The following is a 24,109-nucleotide window of genomic DNA, read 5'->3' as shown; positions in this document are numbered from 1 at the left end:
AAGAGAACAAATTTGATTAACATTGTTATGTGTTGGTGTTTGGCTTTCGTTGGATCTGCGCCTCTATTCTTTACATTTGAGAGCGGCAGATTTCAGTTTCCTTCACGCGAGGCAATGTGCTTGATCACATTCGAAGATGACACAGCTTTCATAATCTTTAGCAACGTTTTTGATATCGCCACTCCTTTCGCCATTATCACGGTCTGCTGCGTCAAAGTATTTCACGCTGTTTCGAGATCAAATCGTGTTTTCTCGCACAAAAATAACCCTCAGCGTTCCGGGCGAAAGTGGAAGAAGCAAAAGTGACATAGACTTTATCAATGGTTCTGCTCGGCTTTGCATCTTGTTGGCTTCCAGTTTACATTATGGATTTCATCAATGTCAAAAGCAAGGAAAATACCTTCGCACGACATGGGTATCTTGCCATCGCGTTTTTACTGTACCTGAGTAGCACCATCAATCGGTGAATGAACATGAACAGGCACTTCAGAAGATAGTGCCGGCAATTCCATTGTACGTAAAATCCTTCGCCTCAAATATCAGAACATTCATAGGTAAACTAAATGGTGCCAGTTGGTGAGGTAAGTGTCGTAAAAACTCGTATAGCCTATATAACAGGCTGCATTACTTACGCAAATATGTTAATGCAACTTCACAGGTTTGTTGTTTTGTGTGAATGTAAGATAGGAAAGATAGCAAAATTTGATCTTAGAGGTCGAATAAGAAGACATTTTATTCGTCTTGCCAGAAATGAGAGACAAAAATACCAACAAACAAAGAACTCCGATTTCAGAGTTTTGTCTAGTTAAACTTGGCTAGAACGTGGTTAAACTTAATCCAGACCTTCGGGTTTCTTTACTTTTGTTATTAGTTGCTATGTGCAATTGTTTCTCTTATCCTGTGTCTAAACTGTAAAAATGAAAAACTGACACGGAAAATTAAAAGAAAAATATTTACAAAGTGTGAAATGTTGTGTTGATGAAACATTCTATGAAGGGCTTTCCTTACACCGCTTCAAATGAGTCTGTTTCCATCACAGCTTTGACAATAAAAACTACCATTCTATGCCAAAGTGTTCCGCACAGAAAAACTTGATCTCTTACCATCTAGAAATTTCACAGTTAATTCCATTCTTGTTTGAACCAGCTTCTCAACCTAACAATGATGAATGACTTGTCTTTTCGTAATATTCGGTCCCAGGTCTCTTTCTCAAACCTTCCGGGTTACTCGATTCAGTGTTGTTGTTAAGCTCACATGTGTTACTCTGGGGGAAGTAGCTGAATGACACACACGTCATCTCCGAGAGGCAATAGGCCATACACTTCCATGAAGATGTCACGTGATATTCCGTGTGAATCGCGTGATTTGTCAATGCTGACTGCACACCAGTTTTTGTAACGGGTTGGTAAAACAAAGCATCTTCATAAGGGATGGCTCGGTTTTCTTTGATATAGGGTGAAAATAACATCACAGAGATTAATGAAAATATGGCACTTAGAGTCTACACAACCGAGTAGTATACGTATTATTGTGCTTCTGTTCAGTAAAAGATCACATCAAAATGTGGTAAAAACGAAAAAAGAGCTAACGAGGTGCAGCCGAGTGTGTCACTGATGTTTACATTTTTTATATTTTTAGAAACTCGTTTTCGGCATTGTTCTCTCAAGTTCTATATTCTGTTTTATCAGTCAATCAGAAGTCGGAAAGCTTTAGTCGGTCACTAAGATTTGTGCTAATGGCACAAGAGGAGTAACATGCCCTAAGAATTGTTGAGAAGAAGTCTACAGTGGCTTATGATCGTTGTAAAGGCAACCGATGGATTACTAACCTACGCAATATCTGGCTTTCACTTTGAATTCCAAAGCTGTCGGCTGCAGCTTATACACATAGTATCCATAGCAATGCCTGACTAGCGCCTGCACTTCGGCAAAGCAGCAATTGTCATTCCAACTAAAGCAAACATTCCGGTCTACAAGGCCCTCTTCCATTGATGGATGACCCCCACGAAGCCAGCCTGAGGCCTGAGTTCCACAAGTCCAAGGTTCCGTGCAGGAGTCCGGTAGCTGGCGAGAAATTTAGATATTCTAAATTTCTGTAATTCGTTAATAACCTCTTTATAAAGGGGAAGGAATAATTAAAAATTCGTTTTTCTATCTTTGATTTGGAAACTGGTTAAGACAAGGAGGTTACAAGCTCCCAGTTACATTTCCGCATTAATTTTGTGCAGAAACTTCGCGAGACTAGACTGTCCGAACTAATTTTTTCCTGCTGTCGGTCAGTGAAAAATACTAGAGCAGTTTGCATTACCTATTCAGGAAACGCAATATTTTACCATTTAACTGGACGTATCTTTTATTTTATGCCTCACCCTGTCTCAACTCTCAACCTCAAGACCTCCCCTCTACAAATGCTTTTTATTCTACTCTGTCTCCTCTAACCGGACAAAATTGTAACCTTAGATCAGACCTGCACTGGGGTTCCTGTGGCTTGACTAACAAAGCGGTACCATGCACGGTTATCAATGTCCCCATCATTTTGTGCCGACTGTTGGTTATGCACTACATGACGAACTGTTCTAGTCCCTTCAACCAGGTCTCTGAATTCCGTGCACATCGCATATCTGCCTTGAATAAAAGAGAGGAGAGCTTTCCATATTCTTTTAGTGAAGATAAGTAAGATAAAGTCTGTACTCGAGCCTACTCGCCCATCCAATCGGACCTTATCCTGGTTTCCATAGCATGTAGCGACTAGGAGTGGTACTACCCCCTACCCCCCTCCCCCCCCCCCCCCCCATTCCTCCTGGATGGAATGCTAGTTCATCACATGGTTACCCTTCAACATTTCACCAGGCTTCCCTGAAAATTCGCCGGTACTATTTGCATTCTGAGTGGAGAGATGCACTGTGAGAGTAAAGTGTCTTGCCCATGAACAAAACGTATTGACGTGACCAGATATGGAACCCAGACCTCTTGACCGGTATTCCAGTGTATTGACTATCAGGAGACTTGTCCACTGTGTCTACCACATTGTTTGAGTAGTTTTCTTGAAAAAAAAACTTGGGTCTCTCTCTCTCTCTCGCACTCTTTCTTCAAGAGTGTTGTAATGAAACTAGAAAGATCTAAGAACTTCTGTTCCCGTCGCGCAGCGAGATGCTTTTTTTTTTTTTTTTGAGACAAGCCTGAGTCATGAGGTTATCTATGCGTGCTGGTTTACAGGTACAAAACAAGTATAAGCAGATGACATCAGTAATATGCTGATAAACTTCGCCTGTTGTTGGGATGTTCTAGATCAAACTTAGTCATCAGATGATTTTTTCAGCATATTTTGTAGGCCAAGGGGTATGAGCAATCTTTTATAACACATCTCTTGGTAAATCAGAGTTTTATCTTTGTCTTTGTTAAGTAATCTTTCATTCTACTCTGAGCTCAAGTTTTCAAACTCGGTTGAATTTGGGTAAAAACTTGTCAACTAAAATTGAAAATTCAAATAAAATTTGTCAATACGTGATGTTTGGAACTCATACACACCGCATGCTTTCCGATGCTGACTTTATTAGAGAAATCCGTGTACACAAATATGTATCAGATATAAAAGACGCAACGATAAAGCCACTAATTTAAAGAAAAGGATTGATCGCAGGACATAAATGGTAAACTAAATTCTGAGCGTTGAATTCATTCTTGGACTGCCTAGCAGATTTTTCCATTAAAAGATCCACGCCTGGCTCTCGCTTATGAAATGGTGCGGTTCTTTTACTTACTGCGCAAGTTCAAAACAAATCTGTGATAATCAGCGCCATGTTTGTTGCTGGCCACACAGTCAATTGTCCACTTGGTAGTATCCCTTTGAGCAATGATTGACAGATTCAGTGTCAAGTCGGATGAGCTGTTTTGAAGGACGACACCATTTTTGAGCCAGGTCACAAACGGTTCAGGATAACCGAAAGGCTCTGGACAGACCAGAGTTATAGAAGTTTGGTAATAGGCATCCTGCACTGAGTGTTTTACTGGCTTGTATTTCAGAATGGCTAGAATGAGGAAGATGCTGTTATCATCTTTTTTTAATCGCTCTACAAAGCCGACCATTTACGTTCGTATTTAGTAACAATCTTATTGTAAGTGCTGTAACCAATGGCTGCGGAGTGGGATTAGGAACAAACAACGAGTGTTGTTTGTCTACTATGACAAAATGGAAACGGACGAGGCTCTTTTGATATCCATTATTGAGCCATTGACCTACAACTCTTCCTCTCCTCCCTCCCTACCAACTCGCGGTTTTCTCTCTCACCCCCCCCCCCCCTCTCTCCCCAGACATTTAGCCATGGAGAAAGAACTTGAAGTAAGGTGCGTCAATTTATGAGCATGTGGAAAGCTTTTTACAGATTTAACCCTTAAACTTTCAAGATCTGATGGTTAATTCTCCTTTCTCGCTGCTACATTTTCCCGCGTGATTTATTTCCGAGAATTTCGTGTTAGATCAAGATTACAACTCCTTCCTGATAAGTTTGAGTATTCTCATTACCTGTTTGCTGGATATTGTGTGGATATTATAGGGAGAAGTTACATGAGAAGCTCTTCTGAGAGTTGAATTAAGAGGTTAAACTATAAGATACCTCTGCTTTCGGAATACACCTCCACTTCGCACAAAGTCAGAATCATGCTACTTCCCACCAGTCTGATATTTACGTATCGTCCAGTTTTTCTCGGTTTGCAATAAAACGAAGCTTTGTGTGAATTAGCCATCGAGTACAATCCACCACACCTCGGATTCAAGTTCCCATTATCTGCCAAACTATCACCTGAGGGATAAAAAAAACTTCTTTTAGAAGACTTTGCTGATCGTTGAAGTCGAAGAAGTGTAGTAAATCAAGGTTAAAGCTATACTTAAGGCTGGCCCTAAGGGAAACAGTGAGGTTGGCTCCTTGAGGGAAAATAAAACTTATTATTTTCCGTAGGGCCATTCATTAAGTGTTTGTATTTACCTTTAAACTTTAAAGAGTCACTGAAAAAATATAAGTTTCTTGAATCGGGGTGGCACAACAACAACAACAACAACAACTTTTATTTCAACACGATGGTGATTAAAGCGTTGCCGCTTATGGGGTCGTGCATTTAAACTAAAACCTAAGGAATAAAAATATATTAAAATCGTCTCAATAATAGCACACAGCTTTGCCGAGGTTTTAAGGTCCCCGACGTGCTCACGTGAGAGTCGAAAGCTCAGGTTATTGTTTCCCTTGGGAATTAGTGAGTTTTGTTCGCCTTAGGGAGTAAATGACACATAGCATGTGACACGTTCTCCTCCAATAGGAAAACGTATTTGTGTGGGGAGGTGAAACAAAAGAGTTTATCTACATAACATGGCCACCATGCTACTCGTAAGATAAAGTTGATGAAATTTATCGTATATATCTCAACATAAATTTGAACCAAATCTATTTATTTTTCTCTCTTCTATTTATTTAGCGTAATATTTATCAGACTGGGACAGTTCAGTTGCAAGCTGGTTTGAATGTGGGCCTGTAAATAGGCCGAAATTATGAGATGAAATTAATTATATTTTAGGGAATTTTTCGCTTACCGACGCGAATTTCTATGTTGAAAAGCCTATATCCAACTTCTACTCTGTTGACTATGAACACCTCAGACACGTGCTGACTTGATCCCAGATCCCCACGCCACCAGGGATTCGTTGTTTGATCTGTATGTGTACAACTTGATGAGCTCCAGATACCGTCAGTATTTCCATCCACTGCTCGCACAGGGTAAGCATTACCATAGTCAGAGGACTGAGATGCTGACTTGCTCAAAGCAAGGTTTACTGATGAAGTACAAACAAAAGTCACCGACTGTGCTGATAGAAATAAAATTTCAAAGCTCACATGAACCCACTCCTAACAGCTTCGCCACAGGTAGAACAACTCAAACGTCCATAACCAATAACTTGGATATAGCCTCGATCTCTTTAAATAACGGTCGTGATTAGTCAGTTTCTATTCGCCGGTAATGTTAGGTCCTTCTATTCGGGACGTTTGGTACGTTTGTTATGTAAATGTCGTGAACAAGTCGTTTGTATGGTGCCACTAGTTGTTGGTATCTGCTGAGAGGGGTCTCTACTAAGTTAGTGAACCACCTCTCCCAACTAGATTTACAACACTTGATTGAGACCTCACCCGACTCGGTTCATGACTTCCGCTAAGGTTGTCGAAACCTCAGTCACCACTACCGGCAACATCCTTCTACGGCTACTCCCACCCGGACGATCAGACGGCAGACCCAGATGCCTACCCTGCTACCTCCCTGCCTCCTGTTTCACCTGCCTACCCTGCTTACCTGCCAACCTCCTTCACACTCTCGCTCTCATACTGCCTACGTATCTGATTATCTATCTCCCTACCAACCTTTATTCCTTTCTTTTACCCAACTATTTACCTCACTAATAGAGGTTCTAAACAAGCTCTGGTGCTGCGTCAGTGGAAGAGTAGAAAAGGCAATTTAGTGTTAACAACTGAGTTTTAAACGTCAATTGGCCACCGTAAAGAGTTTAAAGGCTGACGTTTCGAGCGTTAGCCCTTCGTCAGGGCGATTCATACCACACTTCCTACCTTTCTCGCTATTTTTGTACCCACTACATTTACATTTCTTCCTCCTTCCTATTTGCAAGGACGAAGTTCAGAGCCCACCTGTTGGATTAGGATTAACTGACACCTCACACATGGCCAGCTTCTTGTTGTTTCCCGCTATTTGGATGTTCACATACCGACCTTTGATACCTGGGGTGCAAAAGAAGGACTTTTTCTGTGAAGAAGTCAAAGTGTATGGTCCTCCACACTTTTGGTTTGAGTTTCCTTCATTATCAAGATTGTCGCCTGGGGAAATAATAAAATGTAGAGTTAGTAGACAGAAATAAAGGATAAAACTGACTTTATCTCTCCTCGTTTCATGACCCTTTTTATAACGCGTAGGGACATAACGTTCTGATATTTTAGTGACCAAATAGTAAAGAATCGATGATGATATGATTCACACCATGTTCGAGCATCGGAGAGGTATGCACTCACGCTCTAAATAAGACCCCAATTACTCCGCAGGTATTAATACTGTCCTCTCCATCTAATATACCGATGGGGCGACTAAATGTTACATTCTGGGCTACGACTGGTTGAAGGAACTCAAGCCACCCTCTCATCCAATCAGATTTAAAACTAATTAGTCGTTCGCGTTCTCACGTGGTTGAAACTATCACCCCGGAATCCTATTGGCTTCTCCTTCTTCCTTTTGTGTCAATCAGCCACCAGAAAAGAAAAAGAAAGGGCTATGCTCAAAACGTCAGCTTTTAAACTCTTAATGGTGGCAAATTTACATTCTCGACTTAGTTAATAATACCAAATTACCAGATGTTTTGTTCTATGACTTGAACCACTCACCGACTCGTATTTCAAAATCTGTTAATCCATCTGCACCGGCTATAATGTCTACTACATCGACAACGTAACTCGTTCCCAGATCTACACGCCACCAGGGGTCCGTGAGAAGACCGGTGACTGCACACCTTGCTGATGTGCCTTCAACAGCCAATGCAGCTTCTGAATCGCAAGGAAAGGTCATGTTGGCAGGTTGTCTCAATGCCAAGTCAGCTGTGTTTAAAATTTTATAAAATAGTTTGTTACCTTCAGATTCTCAATTAAACTGTTAGAATTTTAAGCCGACGAGGGATTGGTACGAGAGAGTTTTATTTTGGCACCAGTCTCCTTGCTGTGAAGTGTCATTGAAACAGACAGGAATTGGTTAGTACAACTTATCTCGTTTTTTAGCATATGCTAACAATAAAATAAAGGTATTTGGGCCTTATAGGATTAAGAAAGGGAATCTTTTTAAACATTCTAAGAAGTTTAACTGCTAAAAAAGCCAAACACTTGTCAACAACTTCATTCCTTTTTTCCTATTCAGAAATGTAATAGCCTGGCAAGGTCATCGCGTTTTTTCCTCAGGCAATATACTATACTCTCAAAGAGCTTCTACCCACCAAGAAAAATAGAATGTACAGGAGAATTGTTTGAACAAATGGGGGGGGGAGGGGGGGAGGGAGTGAGGGGAGGGAGTGAGGGGAGGGAGTGAGGGGAGGGAGTGAGGGGAGGGAGTGAGGGGAGGGGGAGAGGGAATGGTCTAACTTTCCATCCAGGGTGGCAGTTCTGGGACGTTTGACCTGAAAGGCTTCATTTCAGCCTTACAAAACTCACAAAAATTTTGTACGACATGGACTATTTTGTTTGTTTTTCAATGAGGACTCTTGAGACGAGCCACGAGATATGCAATGATTCTCAAATGTACAACACCACTCATTTAAGGATGGCAAATGTCTTTCAGATATAGTCTGAGAAAATGTGTTTACAGTTAAATACCGGGCCATTTGTTGTGGATTGCAGCATTTTCGTTTGTACACACCTGGTGTTACATTGGAGACTCCTATCAGCAAAATCAATATCCCTGTTTGTATCATCACCTGCGTTTCAAAGTCAGAAACTATATATTTAATACTTTAGACCTCTTCAGATGTTAGGAATTTAAACAGAAATTTTTCTAAGGAAGTGCAGTCAGCTGCTTTCTAGGAGGAAATTTACATAGTCATTGTTTAAGAGTAATGGAATATTTGATGACTGAAACTGTGAAGATGAAATTCAATTTTGTTCAAGCTCCTGAAGCTAGACGTTTAGATATTAGCTAGATTGCTCAATGCTCGTATAACTACGGCACCACGATTAACTGTGAATTAACTGATAGAGATATTTCAAGCGCGGGCTTCTCCAACCAAATGCAAAGAGAAAAAGTTGACGAAAGACCTCTTGTTTCAGGCTTAAACTGCCTCGAAAATTCATGACAGTGACACGATTTTGTCGGGTTAAAATCCAACTGGTTATATTAAATACAGTGATCAGAAAGAAGCAGTTGGACAGGTGTACTTACGCTTAAAGAATTCAATATGCGATGGCCATCGGTAGACATAGCTGTAAATTTATAAAACAAATGGTTCTTTTGACGCCGATCACGAAGACTAGTAAATTATGTGGTACTTTTCTTCAAGTAGATTAGCATGGGGAAGTTGTCTATTTCCAGGAAAAAAAAAACTTGAAAATGATTACGCACTTGGTAAAGGAAACAATTTTTTGTCTTTACGCGGATCTGCCCATAATTTCGTTCGAAGGAACATGGAATGAACTAACCCAAAAATGTGTGTACATGATAAATAATACCTAACCCTGACGTCCCACTGAGAGGGTAATATCTCCAAACTGATATGGATTCATCACAACGTAAAATTTTTAATTAAATTATAGCAAACATTTCAGGTTTATTAATTATCATCGGTAGACATAGCTGTAAATTTATAAAACAAATGGTTCTTTTGACGCCGATCACGAAGACTAGTAAATTATGTGGTACTTTTCATCAAATAGATTAGCATGGGGAAGTTGTCTAATTCCAGGAAAAAAAAACTTGAAAATGATTACACACTTGGTAAAGGAAACAATTTTTTGTCTTTACGCGGATCTGCCATAATTTCGTTGGAAGGAACATGGAATGAACTGACCCAAAAATGTGTGTACATAATAAATAATACCTAACCCTGACGTCCCAAACTGATATGGATTCATCACAACGTAAAATTTTTAATTAAATTATAGCAAACATTTCAGGTTTATTAATTATCATGTTTTTGCTCCTTGTTACGAATGTTTAAAAGTTTCTTCCCTCTATTTCATACAAAAATCTACAAAAACTGTTTCTGATACTTGAATATCTCATCTTTGAATTTTGACATACTGAATTAGTTTTTTCGACAAAACCTATCTGTTCTGTTGTAATGCAAATCAAGCAGGTGCTAATTATAGTGATGAATATAAAAAATGAATAAATAGAGGCAGGAACCCATTGTGGGCTCCTGATAGTGGCTAAAAAGATTTCCTGTCTTTACTTTTGGCAGGGGATCGTGTCTACCGATTTATGATTAATTTATCAAGAAATCTCGCATGCCCTTGAATTGAAGTAAACCCATTTGAAAGGAAGAAGTAGCAATATTGCAGAAATGTTCCATGTAAATTTTTACGATTGCCTCAGTTAATTTGAAAAGAAAATAATATTGAGGTCGTTGAGGGACCGACTTTCATAACATGGATATATAGAGACTTTGCTTTATAAGAAGTGGCTCATAGCTACTGATCACCCCTAAAAAAGACGTTTTACGAACCTGGGAGAGTGCATGAGTCAAATTTGTCAAAATTTCTTCAAACCATATAAATTTATGAATTGAAAACTAAGAGAAATTGTACTTCACGTACTTCACTATCATCTAGCCAGGTGCAAACGCTAATGACGTATGCGTGCACATTGCGTGCCAGAGGGAATTTCCTGACACACACTGAGGAATTCTTATGCATCTGTCACGTTTCCCAAATTTCCCATGTGCTTCATATTTGAATGAATGCACATCTAACATGTAAGCCAATTGTAATTTGGTCTATATTCAATGTCAGGACAAAATCGAAAGTTTCGTGTTTCTCGACTATATGACCATGGGGTCCTGTAAGCGCACCATGACGGCGACGGCATCGAGGACGTGGCAAAACAAAACACAGTAAACGAGCAAAACAAAAGCTCAGCGCGTGCGTTTAAAAACTTTGCAAAACAACAACGTGAAACGTCCAGAATTTGCTTGGACTGAGAACAGAAACCCCATGGTAAATTAATTAACTTTATAAGTGCAACTCAACACCACGAATTGTTATGTTTAAGTTGAGGTGTGGCGCTGTAAGAAGCTGGAAACAGATCCAGCCATCTGCGAAATTTTAACCCAAACTGTAAATTCATTTTTTGAACGACTTTTTCCACAATGCTGCCGTTCTTGCTGCGTTGGGTCCCTCGTATTTCAATGATAACTTATTGGTCCGATTTTCACGCGGACATAACATTGCTGTAATTTTACAGATTTTATGAATTTTCTAATTTGAATAAAGGATGAATTCGCATTGATCAATATCTTGACCAATGCGAATTCACCCTTGCTAGCCTTGCCTGTTTGCGAAATACTTCAGATACGAAAATGGTTGAATCAAACTAAAAATCATCGCGAAACATGTTAGAAATGATCCCCTGCTTCTTGAACTTTGTTGACTAATTGTTCAGGTCTGTTCAGGGAAATAAGTCTCCCTTAGCCTCGATGATTGGGAAAACACAACTGGATGCCATCATCTTCTCTTCAAACATCTCAATTATGACAACTGAAGCAGTCAATTCTTTATTTATTTTAAAAATTTTTCTTCTTGTCTCCGTTAAAACGTCTCAGTTCTTCTTTACGTTCCCCTGAATGCGTGACATAATATATTGTGTGACATTCCTGTTAATTTATAATGCAGCTGCTTGTCAGAAAAGTTCACTTTGCCCCAGTCCTTTTTTTACGCTCCCCTGAATGTATGACATAAAATTGTGCGACATTCCGGTAAATTATGTAGCTGCGCGTCAGTGAGGTTCAGAGGAAAGTGTTAGGTAGCGTTCTCTGCACAGGTTAGTTCACACATTTGTACAACTTGCAAGAAGTTACCCACAATACATTTGTCCCAAATTCATCGTGAAATAAGCTCAACGCACAGGTCGTTAAGAGAGTTAGAGTTATGTACTTCGTCTATTGGGTTTTGAGGAATCGATCTCAAATTATGACAGCTGCATAACTTAATGCTTCTTTTTGATGCAACATGGACTCCAATCATCATTGCTGGACGGAGAGTAACTCAACACTAACATCCATCTTAAGAATGTTAAAAAAAATGGTTATTTCATCATCAGAGGTATTGTATACAAAGTTTCCCAGCTCAAAAACTACCATTCCAATCTCCAACTCAACGAAAATCTCAATTCTATAGCATAAGAGTTATCAATTTGGAGTAAGCAAAATGTATTTGTTATTTAAGGAATCGAAGAAACAAGCCTTGCGTTCCCTTTTAATTGAACCAACAAAACAATCTTTCGTCAAAATCCGCGGGATAGCGCTGTCAAGACATGCTTTACGTAATTTCTTTTAAAACCTTTTAATGAGTATCTAATTGCTCGGGTTCAATTGTATATCATTTCGTTAAGTGCAGATGGCATTAGTGAATTTCAAACGAACAAAAGATAAGCATAAGGACAGAAATCTCAATTGTGTTTAGTTCTCACAGCAATATAATCGAACTGGTCTTAGTCTGCCAACATAACCATTCGTACCAACCCAGATTTCATGCTGGGAAACAGTTTATCTTTCATCGAGAAGTGAAAACCTCAGTCGCAAGTCATCGTGAATATATGTATTAGTTATCGCTGTAATAATGACAAATTTTTAACATTGTTTAGAACTAGAAATGGCTTTTTAGATCAGGAATAATCAATGGAACCTCAATGATGAGTTTTTTACTGAGATGCTGAGGGATGAATGAATATGCCGTTTACATTTTCTTTAACCCTTGACACACTAACATCAGTATGCATATTCTCCACACTGTTCTCCATTCATTTCCTAAGCTACTGACAAGGAGAATTTGTTTAACAATCATGAGCTCTGTCAGTGGTGATCATTTCCTTTATTCTTCTGACCTTAATATGTGATTCAGGGCTGATACTGTAAGAAGAAATTAGATGCCAGTCACTCTTAGGGGTCAAAAGGGAAGAAGAATTTTGGAGTGGGCACATTACTAACTTTGATTTCAGTAAGTCGATATTTTTGGTGTTTGGCTTTCGTTGGATCTGCGCCTCTATTCTTTACATTTAAGAGCGGCAGATTTCAGTTTCATTCAGGTGAGGCAATGTGCTCGATCACATTCGAAGATGACACAGCTTTCATAATCTTTAGCAACGTTTTTTATATAGCTACTCCTTTCGCCATTATCACGGTCTGCTGCGTCAAAGTATTCCGCGCTATTTTGAGATAAAATCGTGTTTTCTCTCACAAAAATAAACCTCGGCGATACCGGGCGAATGTGGAAGAAGCAAAAGTGACATAGACTTTAGCAGTGGCTTTGCTTTAGCTCGGCTTTGCATCTTGTTGGCTTCCACTTTACATTATGGATTTCATCAATGTCAAAAGCAAAGAAAATACCTTCGCACGACATGGGTATCTTGCCATAGCGTTTTTATTGTACTATTACTACGTTTTTATTGCTATGAACAAGCACTTCAGAACATAGTGTCGGCAATTCTATAAATACGTAAAATCCTTCGCCTCAAATATCAGAACGTTCATAGGTAAACTAAATGGCGCCATTTGGTGAGGTAAGTCTCGTAAACACTCATGTAGCATAACAGACTCATATACTTATGCAAATATATTAATGCGACTTCACAGGTTTGTTGTTTTGTGTGAATGTAACATAAGAAAGATGGCAAACTCTGATCTTAGCGGCCGAATAAGAAGACATTTTATTCCTCTTGCCAGAAATGAGGGACAAAAATACCAACAAACAAAGAACTCCGATTTCAGAGTTTTTTTGGTTAAACTTGGCTAGAACGTGATTGAACTTAATCCAGACCTTCGGATTTCTTTACTTCTGTTATTAGTTGCTATGTGTAATTGTTTCTCTTATCCTGTGTCTAAACTGTAAAAATGAAAAACTGACTCGGAAAATTAAAAGAAAAATATTTACAAAGTGTGAAATGTTATGTTAATGAAACATACTATGAAGGGCTTTCCTTAAGCCGCTTCAAATGAGTCTGTTTCCATCGCAGCCTTGACAATAAATACTACCACTCTATGCCAAAGTGTTCTGCACAGGAAAACTTGCTCTCTTACCATCTAAGAATTTCAGTATTGATTCCATTCTTATTTGAACCAGCTTCTCAACCTAAGAATGATGAATGACTTGTCTTTTCGTAATATTCGGTTCCAGGTCTCTTTGTCAAACCTCCCGGGTTACTTGATCCAGTGCTGTTGTTAAGCTCACATGTGTTACTCTGGGGGAAATAGTTGAATGACACACACCTCATCTCCGAGAGGCAATAGACCATACACTTCCATGAAGATGTTACGTGATATTCCGTGTGAATCACGTGATTTGTCAATGCGGTCTGCACACCATTTTTTGTAACGGGTTGGAAAAACAAAGCATCATCATAATTGATGGCTCGGTTTTCTTTGATAAAGGGTGAAAATAACATCACAGAGATAAATGAAAATATAGCACTTAAAGAGTCTATATCACCAAGTAGTCGCCGTATTATTGTGCGTCTGTTCAGTAAAAGATCACTGATAACATCAAAATGTGGTAAAAAACGAAAAAAGAGCTAACGAGGCGCAGCCGAGTGTGTCACTGATGTTTAACTTTTTTATTTTCTTAGAAACTCGTTTTCGCCATTGTTCTCTCAAGTTCTATGTTCTGTTTTATCAGTCAATCAGAAGTCACAAAAAATCAGCTTTAGACAGAGTCACTAAGATTTGTGCTAATGGCACAAGAGGAGTAACATGCCCTAAAAATTGTTAAGAAGAAGTCTACAGTGGCTTATGATCATTGTAAAGGCAACCGATGGATTACTAACCTACGCAATATCTCGCTTTCACTTCCAATTCCAAAGCTGTTGGCTGCAGCTTATACACATAGTATCCATAGCAATGCTTGACTAGTGCCTGCACTTCGGCAAAGCAGCAATTGTCATTCCAACTAAAGCAAACATTCCGGCGTACAAGGCCCTCTTCCATTGATGGATGACCCCCGCGAAGCCAACCTGACGCCTGGGTTCCACAAGTCCAAGGTTCCGTGCAGGAGTCTGGCAGCTGGCGAGAAAATTTAGATATTCTAAATTTCTGTAACTCGTTAATTATCTCTTTATAAAGCGGAAGGAATAATCCAAAACTTGTTTTTCTTTCTTCCTTGGAAACTGGCTAAGACAAGGTTACAAGCTCCCAGTTACATTTCTGCATAAATTTCGTGCAAAAACTTCACGAGACTAGACTGTCCAACCTAACTTTTTCCTGCAGTGGGTCAGTGAAAAATACTAGAGCAGTTTGCATTACCTATTCAGGAAACGCAATATTTCACCATTTAACTGGACGTATCTTTTATTTTATGCCTCACCCTGTCTCAACTCTCAACCTAATCTGCCTCCTATAACCGGACAAAATTGTAACATAGATCAGACCTGCACTGGGGTTCCTGTGGCTTGACTAACAAAGCGGTACCATGCACGGTTATCAATGTCCCCATCATTTTGTGCCGACTGTTGGTTATGCACTACATGACGAACTGTTCTAGTCCCTTCAACCAGGTCTCTAAATTCCGTGCACATCGCATATCTGCCTTGAATAAAAGAGAGGATATCTTTCCATATCGTTTTAGTAAAGATAAGTAAGATAAAGTCTGTACTCGAGCCTACTGGCCCATCCAATCGGACCTTATCCTGGTTTCCATAGCATGTAGCGACTAGGAGTATTACTGCCCCCTACCCCCCCCCCCCCCATTCCTCCTGGATGGAATGCTAGTTCATCACATGGTTACCCTTCAACATTTCACCAGGCTTCCCTGAAAATTCGCCGGTACCCATTTGCATTCTGGGTGGAGAGATGCACTGTGAGAGTAAAGTGTCTTGCCCATGAACAAAACGCATTGACGTGACCAGGTATGGAACCCAGACCTCTTGACCGGGATTCCAGTGTACTGACTATCAGGAGACTTGTCCACTGTGTCTCCCACATTGTTTGAGTAGTTTCCTTGAAAAAAAAACTCGGTCAATTTGGGTAAAAACTTGTCAACTAAAATTGAAAATTCAAATAAAATTTCTCAATACGTGATATTTGGAACTCATACACACCGCATACTTTCCGATGCTGACTTTATTAGAGAAATCCGTGAACACAAATATGTTTCAGATATCAAAAACGCAACGTTAAAGCTGCTAATTTAAAGAAAAGGACTGATCGCAGGACATAACTGATAAACTATATTCTGAGCATTGAATTCATTCTTGGACTGCCTAGCAGAGTTTTCCATTAAAAGATCCACGCCTGGCTCTCGCTTATGAAACGGTACGGTTCTTTTACTTACTGTGCAAGTTCAAAACAAATCTGTGATAATCAGCGCCATGTTTGTTGCTGGCCACACAGTCAATTGTCCACTTGGTAGCATTCCTTTGAGCAGTGATTGACAGATTCAGTGTCAAGTCGGATGAGCTGTTTTGAAGGACGACACCATTTTTGACCCAGGCTACAAACGGTTCAGGATAACCGAAAGGCTCTGGACAGACCAGAGTTATAGAAGTTTGGTAATAGGCGTCCTGCACTGAGTGTTTTACTGGCTTGTATTTCAGAATGGCTAGAATGAGGAAGATGTTGTTATCATCTTTTTTAATCCCTCTAGAAAGCCAACTATTTACGTTCGTATTCAGTTACAATCTTACTGTAAGTGCTGTAACTAAGGGCTGCGGACCGGGATTAGGAATTAACAACGAGCTGTTTGTCTACCACGACCAAATGGACACGGACGAGGCTCTTGTGATATCCATTATTGAGCCATTGATCTACAACTCTTCTTCTCCCCCCCTCCCTACCAATTCGCTCTTTCCTCTCCCCCCCCCCCCAACATTTAGCTATAGAGAAAGAATTTTAATTAAAGTGCGTCAATTTATGAGCATGCGGAAAGCTTTTTAGATTTAACCCTTTAATTTTCAACATCTGATGATTAATTCTCCGCTATCGCTGTTAATTTTTTCCACGTAATTTATTTACGAGAATTTCGTGCTAGATCAAGATGACAACTTCTTCCTGATAAGTTTGAGTTTTCTCATTGCCTCTTTGCCGAATATTGTATGGATATTAGAGGGAGAAGTTACATGAGAAGCTCTTCTGAGAGTTTAATTAAGAGGTTTACAATACAATACAATACAATATTTATTTGCCATATACGACATTTACACATGGAAAAAAAAAATTAAGAAAATTGATGACAGAAAATAAATGGCGAAAAAACCTGAAAGAAACCACGAGGCTTATAACAAGTCAGGTTTTCTCACTTAAAATAACTAATCTTATATTAGAATTACAATATGGACTTATGGTAATTAACTTTGACCGCGCACACGTACACACACACACACACGCACACACATATTAAGTAAGTTAGTTAAGAATTACAGCCTTACAGAAGCTAATACTTAGAGAGAAGAAATTCCTTAAGCTTTCTTTTAAAAGAAGCGGAGGAGGGAGAACTAGTTATGTCAGAATTTAACGAATTATAAAAGTTTGGACCTTGAAAGTAAATTGAAAACTTCCTGGTGTTCGTTCTGCACAGTGGCAAACGGAAGGACTAAACTATAGGATACCTCTGCTTTCAGAATACACCTCCACTTCGCACAAAGTCAGAACCATGATACTTCCCACCAGTCTGATATTTACGTATCGTCCATTTTTCCTCGGTTTGCAATAAAACGAAGCTTTGAGTAAATTAGCCATCGAATGCAAGCCACCACACCTCGGATTGGAGTTTCCATTATTTGCCAAACTATCTCCTGAGGGATAAAAAAAAACTTCTTTTAGAAGAATTCGCTGATCGTTGAAGTCGAAGAAGTGCAGTTAATCAAGGTTAATGCTATACTTAAAGCTGGCCCCAAGGGAAACCGTGACGTTGTTTCCTTGAGGGAAAATAAAACTTATTATTTCATGTAGGGCCATTCATTAAGTGTTTTTATTTACCTTCAAACTCTAGAGAATCACTATAAAAAATGAAACTTTCTTGACTCGGGGTGGAGCACAGTTTTGCTGAGGTCTTAAGGTCCCCGACATGCTCACGTGCGAGTCGAAAGTTCAGGTTATTGTTCCCTTGGGAGTTAGTGAGTTTTCTTCGCCTTGAGGAGTATGTGACACTAAGCATGTGACACGTTCTCCTCCAATAGGAAAACGTATTTGTGTTGGGAGGTGTAACAAAATAGTTTATCTAAATAACATGGCCACCATGCTAGTCGTAAGATAAAGTTGATGAAATTTATTGTACATATCTTAACATAAATTTGAACCAAATCTATTTTTTTTCTCTTGTATTTATTTATCGTAATATTTATCAGACTGGGGCAGTTCAGTTGCAAGTTGATTTGAATGGGGGCTTGTAAATAAGATGAAATAATGACATGAAATTAATTACATTCCAGGGAATATTTAGCTTACCGACACGAATTTCTATATTGAAAAGCCTAAATTCAGCCTTTACTCTGTTGACTATGAACACCTCTGACACGTGCTGACTTGATCCCAGATCCGCACGCCACCAGGGATCTGTTGTTTCATTTGTATGTGTACAACTGCTTGAGCTCCAGACACTGTCTGTATTTCCATCCACTGCTCGCACAGGGTAACCATTGAAGGAGACAGAGGACTGAGATGCTGACTTGCTCAAAGCAAGGTTTACTGATAAAGTAGAAACGAAAGTGACTGACTGTGCTGAGAGAAATTAAATTTCAAAGCTCACATGAACCCACTCCTAACAGCTTCGCCACAGGAAAACCAACTCAAATTTCCATTACTAATAACTTAGACATAGTCCTCACCCGACTCGGCTCATGACTTCCGCTAAGGTTGTCGAAACTTCAGTTACTACTAGCGACAACAGTCTTTCTATGGCTACTCTCACCCGGACGGTCAGACTGCAGACCCAGATGTCTACCCTGCTACCTCCCTGCCTCCTGTTTCACCTGCCTGCCCTGCTTACCAGCCGACCTCCTTCACACTCTCGCTCTCATACTACCTGCCTATTTAATTATCTATCTCCCTACCAACCGGTATTTCTTTCTTTTACCCGACTATTCACCTCACTAATAGAGGTTCTAAAGAAGCTGTAGTGTTAACAACTGAGTTGAAAACGTCAATTGGCCACCGTAAAGAGTTTAAAGGCTGACGTTTCGAGCGTTAACCCTTCTTCAGGGCGATTCATTATTTACCTCACTACCCCACTTCCTACCTTTCTCGCTATTTTTGTACCCACTACCTTTACATTTCTTCCTACTTCCTATTTGCAAGGACGAAGTTCAGAGCCCACCTGTTGGATTAGGATTAACTGACACCTCACACATGGCCAGCTTCTTGTTGTTTCCCACTATTCGGATGTTCACATACCGACCCTTGATACCTGGGGTGCAAAAGAACGACTTTTCCTGTGAAGAAGTCAAAGTGTGTGGTCCTCCACACTTTTGGTTTAAGTTTCCTTCATTATCAAGATTGTCGCCTGGGGAAATAATAAAATGTAGAGTTAGCAGACGGAAATAAAGGATAAAACTGACTTTATCTCTACTTGTTTCATAACACTTTTGACTAGAAACGCGTAGGGACGTAACATTTTGATATTTTGGTGACGAAATATTCGAGTATCGGAGAGGTATGCACTGACGCTCTGATTAAGACCCCAATTACTCCGTGGATATAAATACTGTCCTCTCCATCTAATATACCGATGGGGTGAATAAATGTTACATTCTGGGCTACGACTGGTTTAGGGAACTCAAGCCACCCTCTCATCCAATCAGATTTAAAACTCAAATTAACCGCAAATTAGTCATTCGCGTTCTCACGCGGTTGAAACTATAACCCTGGAATCCTATTGGCTTCTCCTTCTGTCCTTTGTTCAAACCAGCCATCAGAGAAGAACTTGTAGAAGACTGAACGGATGTCCGGTTATCGCTCTGACGAAGGGCTAACGCTCAAAATGTCAGCTTTTAAACTCTTAAAGGTGGCCAATTTACGCTATCAACTCAGTTAATAATATCAAATTACCAGATGTTTTGTTACATGATTTGGACACCACCACCACTCACCGACTCGTATTTCAAAATCTGTAGATCCATCTGCACCGGCTATAATGTCTACTACATCGACAACGTAACTCGTTCCCAGATCTACACGCCACCAGGGGTCCGTGAGAAGAGTGGTCACTGCACACCCTGCTGATGTGCCTTCAACAGCCAATGCAGCTTCTGATTCGTAAGGAAAGATCATGTTTGCCGGTTGTCCTAATGCCAAGTCAGCTGTGGTTAAAATTTGATAAAATAGTTCGTTACCTACAGATTCTCAATGAAGCTGTGAGAATTTTAAGCCGACGGGGGCTTGGCACGAGAGAGTTTATTTTCGCACCAGTTTCCTTGCTGTGAAGTGTCATCGACAGGAATTGGTCGAAACAACTGATCTCTTTGTCCTCAAAGACTTAATTTCAGCCTTACGAAAGTCACACAAATTTTGTACGACACAGACCATGTTGTGTGTTTTTCATTTAGGACTCTTAAGACGAGTAATGAGATATGCAATGATTCTCAAATCTTCAACACCATCATTTAAGGATGGCGTAATGTTTTTCAGATATAGTCTACCAAAAAATGTCCACAGTTGAATACCGCGCGAATTTTTGTGGATTGCAGCTTATTTGTTTATACACACCTGCTGTTACATTGGAGACTCCTAACAGCAAAATCAATATCCCAGTTTGTATCATCACCTGCGTTTCAAAGTCAGAAACTATATAATCAACGTTTTAGACTTTTTAAGACGTTTAGAATTTAAAGAAAAATTTTTCTACGGAAGTTTAGTCAGCTCCTTTTTGGGAGAAAATTAACATAGTCATTGTACAAGAGTAATAAAATATTTGATGACTGAAACTGTGAGGATGAATTTCAATTTTGTTCAGGCTCTTGACTCAAGATGTTTAGATATTCGGTAGATTGCTCAATGCTCGTATAACTACGGCACCACTGAGTAAACTACTAGTAAAATTTCAAGCGAGGGCTTGTCCAACCAAATGCGAACAAAAAAATTTCACGAAAGACCTCTTGTCTCAGGCTTAAACTTCCCGAAAATTAATGACAGCAACACGATTTTGTCGGGTTAAAATACAACTAGTCGTAACAAATGCTGTGATTAGAAAGAAGCAGTTGGACAGGTGTACTTACGCTTAAAGAATTCAATATAGGATGGTCCTCAGTTGACATCGCTGTAAATTTATAAAACAAATGGTCCTTTTAACACCGATCAGGAAGACAAGTAAAGTACGTGATACTTTTCTTTTAAACAGATTAGCATTGTGAGGTTGTCTTATTCCAAGAAAAAAAACTCGAAAATAAATACACAATTGGCAAAGCTAACGACTTTTTTGTCTTTACGCGGATCTGCCCATAAGTTTCGTTCGGAGGAACATGGAATGAACTGACCCAAAAATGTGTGTACATAATAAATAATACCTAACTCTGAAGTCCCACTGAGAGGATATAATCTCCAAACTGATATAGATTCATCACAACGTAAAATTTTAAATTAAATTATAGCAAATATTTCAGGTTTATTAATTATCATGTTTTTGCTCCTAATTACGAAAGTACAAAAGTTTGTTTCCTCTATTTCATACAAAAATCGACAAAAGCTGTTTCTGATACTTGAATATCTCACCTTTGAATTTTGACATACTGAATCAGTTCTTTCAACAAAACCTATCTGTTCTGTTGTAATGCAAATCAAGCAGGTGCTAACTTCATTAAGGGGGGAGTCTGGTTGAAATTTTGAGTTAAATTGTGAACTCGGTCAAATTTTTTTTCTACACGTTATTAGACAGGAAAATTATTCAACTTTAAAATATTAATGCCTCTAATATCAGAAATTACCCAGAAAATGGTAAAAAAGTTCAATCTTTATGACGTGTACAAGTTTGTTGATCCGTTTCCATGGCAACCGTTTCAAATAAATGCACTTTTAAGATCTCTTGAGAGTCTTTTTTAAGTCCGATGATTCGTTTGTTCCTGTAGTCCCTTCCAAGACTTATCTGTGTATATTTCCAAAGCTTAAAAAAGGCCTGGTTGCTTAGTACGGGATCATTTCGCTGTTCATGCTGACTCCTCGTGAATCTAGCTCATAGTAGTAATAACGCCATGCCAAAGGGAGGAAAAATCGGACAAAAACAGTCCGTTCTGAAAAGAAGTTGTCGAAAAAAGATACCAAAATTCAAGGGAGTCCAAAAGCAGAAGAAACTTCCCGTGGAAGTTGCGAGAAATTCTGCTACAGAAATCACGTTTGTCGGTGAAGATGATATTGTGAGCGAGCAAATTCCACCGCCCGCTGCTTCGGCGTCATTTAGAAAACTTGCTGTCGAATACACAGAAAGCTCTTCGGATGAAAGTATGGATCCGAAAGGTGAAATACCAGAAGGATACCGGCTTGTGTCCATTAATAGTCTTGTGGAATTTGCGAGAAGGATTCATTCCAATTCGCCATGTTCTTCCGGTGAGATAATTATTTGTTCTTTCGCAATTTACGTTGTATTCATCATAAAATGTGGTTCTTTATTGCTTTTCTCATCTTGTGTCGTTATCACTAAGTTATTTCTTTATTTTTGATGTTGTAGACCATCTAGAACTTCGAGAAATAAGCACAAGCCGATTTGGCCTCAGTAGCAGCTTATATGCTGTTTGTGATGATTGTGGTCTGTCGGAATTTCTGGCCACCGGTGATCATAATCCCTCCGACAATGCCCCCAGAACTGTGCAGGGAAAAGATTTAAATCGCAGAGTGGTTTACGCTGCCATTGAGATGGGAATTGGCAGAGAAGATGTTTCCAAGTTTTGTGAAATATTGAATATGCCTTTTTCCTTGAGCAAAGATACCTGGCACAGTCATGAGGATGCCTTGCTTCAAGCTCACACTGAAGTTGTCCAGGTTGAATTGGAGAAAAACAGAAGGGAAGCAAGGAAGCTGGCTATGACAGAAGAAGGGATCAGTGCAGGGGATGAGGACACTGAAGTAAACATCCCAGTCAGTTTTGATGGCACATGGTCCAAGAGAGGATTTGCATCCTATTTATGAGAGGCTCAGTGATCTTGCCCTTCTTTCATGCTGTCTTCCTGGGTTTACTCAAAATGCAAATGAGTCTATCAATTCATTAGTGTGGATTAGATGCCCAAAACACAAATGGCATGGAAGGAAAATAATTCTTTTGGCAACAGCATCAGCTACCCTTCAATTTAGTGCAGGAGCAACAGCAAAGCATGAGGTGATGGCAAGGGCTGGGCTTGCTGTTGGGGGCCACACCAGGAAAGAGAGCACCAGAAGAGACTCTGAGCGAATCAAAAAGGCTGAAAAAAGGATCCAGGATCAACATAAGGAATACAGAGTTGCTCGAAGACAAGCAAAACAAAGAGATGAGGAGCAGCGGAGACAAAAAGAGGGCACAACATACAGTGCTGGTGCTTTCAACGAACTGACTGTTACTACAGCACCAGCAAAAAAAAGAAAAAAAAATAGAAATTGTGATATATAACTAGAAAATGATCTCAGGATACTTTAATAAGGCTGTTTTTTAAATTAATTAATGATTGTTTTGTTTAATGGATGTTTCACCACTGATTTTGCTTTCGAAATTTTTAAGCAGCATTTTTCTCAAAAAGGCATTTTTACGGAGTTTTTAGATGCCCCCCTAGACTTTTTTCATTTGCTTTTATCCATTTTCTGCCAAATTTGGCTCAGTTACATATGAAAGGCTGCTCTACAAACCTATTGAGCCTTTTTTCTTTTTGATGAATTCTGTTGAAGTTATTCCAGGTTAAACTCTTTACAAAAGTATGCTGTTGCTATGACAACACAATTTGGTGAAAACCAAAATTGCTCAATAGGTTTGTAGGAGAGTTTGTGTAGTGTTATTGTGTGAAATATTATGCTTACTGTATTACTAGAACAGAAAAAAAAGTAGGGGGGCATGAAATTAGTGAGAATTAGCCTCCATGATGAATTTGGTTAATATTTAACCATAAATTTGCTTATTATGGTCTGCGAACCATATGCCACATTAGGTTGTGGGTTAGTCTATTTGCATGCAAAATTTTATGGTGATACATTAAATAGCTGGAGTTTTATAATCTCTACAATCTATTACAAATTTGGGCCCAAAATGTAACCAGACTCCCCCCTTAAAACAACGACTATATCGAATATCATGTTTCCAAATATGTTCCACTCACCAAATCTTACAGTGATAAATTATAAAACATGAGTAAATAGAGGCAGGAACCCTTTGTGGGCTCCTGATAGTGGCTAAAAAGAAGATTTCGTGTCTTTTGCTTTTGGCAGGGGATCGTGTCTACCG

At 39.4% G+C, this 24,109-nt stretch overlaps 3 protein-coding genes across 4 annotated transcripts; 1 reads left to right on the top strand and 2 right to left on the bottom strand.

Annotated features, from left to right (window-relative positions):
- Nucleotides 1–715: 715 nt before the first annotated feature.
- Nucleotides 716–9,285, bottom strand: LOC113669359 (uncharacterized). The gene is made up of 11 exons (XM_089200926.1): nt 9,144–9,285; nt 8,964–9,004; nt 8,445–8,502; nt 7,427–7,636; nt 6,683–6,868; nt 5,581–5,820; nt 4,613–4,798; nt 3,761–4,027; nt 2,467–2,624; nt 1,829–2,063; nt 716–1,443 (listed from the first exon to the last, which is right to left on the bottom strand). Exons 1-11 carry the CDS (start codon nt 9,205–9,207, stop codon nt 1,151–1,153), a joined length of 1,938 nt encoding a protein of 645 aa, XP_089057052.1. The 5' UTR covers nt 9,208–9,285; the 3' UTR covers nt 716–1,150.
- Nucleotides 9,286–11,394: 2,109 nt separating this feature from the next.
- LOC113669358 (uncharacterized) lies at nt 11,395–21,170 on the bottom strand. 2 transcript variants are annotated; one of them, XM_089200908.1, is made up of 10 exons: nt 20,934–21,170; nt 20,425–20,482; nt 19,809–20,018; nt 19,037–19,222; nt 18,169–18,408; nt 17,331–17,516; nt 16,058–16,324; nt 15,156–15,313; nt 14,556–14,790; nt 11,395–14,152 (listed from the first exon to the last, which is right to left on the bottom strand). In XM_089200908.1, the coding sequence occupies exons 1-10, from the start codon at nt 20,970–20,972 to the stop codon at nt 13,860–13,862; spliced, it is 1,872 nt and encodes a 623-aa protein (XP_089057034.1). In that variant the 5' UTR covers nt 20,973–21,170; the 3' UTR covers nt 11,395–13,859. The 2 variants fall into 2 exon arrangements, with proteins under 2 accessions (XP_089057034.1, XP_089057040.1); XM_089200914.1 differs by having other exon boundaries at nt 17,331–17,513.
- A 597-nt stretch (nt 21,171–21,767) lies between these two features.
- Nucleotides 21,768–23,884, top strand: LOC113671731 (uncharacterized). The gene is made up of 2 exons (XM_089200902.1): nt 21,768–22,254; nt 22,376–23,884. The coding sequence occupies exons 1-2, from the start codon at nt 21,903–21,905 to the stop codon at nt 22,831–22,833; spliced, it is 810 nt and encodes a 269-aa protein (XP_089057028.1). The 5' UTR covers nt 21,768–21,902; the 3' UTR covers nt 22,834–23,884.
- Nucleotides 23,885–24,109: the final 225 nt, after the last annotated feature.

This window comes from Pocillopora damicornis, chromosome 1 (assembly GCF_964200805.1).
Source record: "Pocillopora damicornis chromosome 1, jaPocDami1.2, whole genome shotgun sequence".
Classification (NCBI taxonomy): Eukaryota; Metazoa; Cnidaria; class Anthozoa; order Scleractinia; family Pocilloporidae; genus Pocillopora; species Pocillopora damicornis.
The sequence above is the reverse complement of the archived record's forward strand: the minus strand, read 5'-3'. Positions and strand labels throughout refer to the sequence as shown.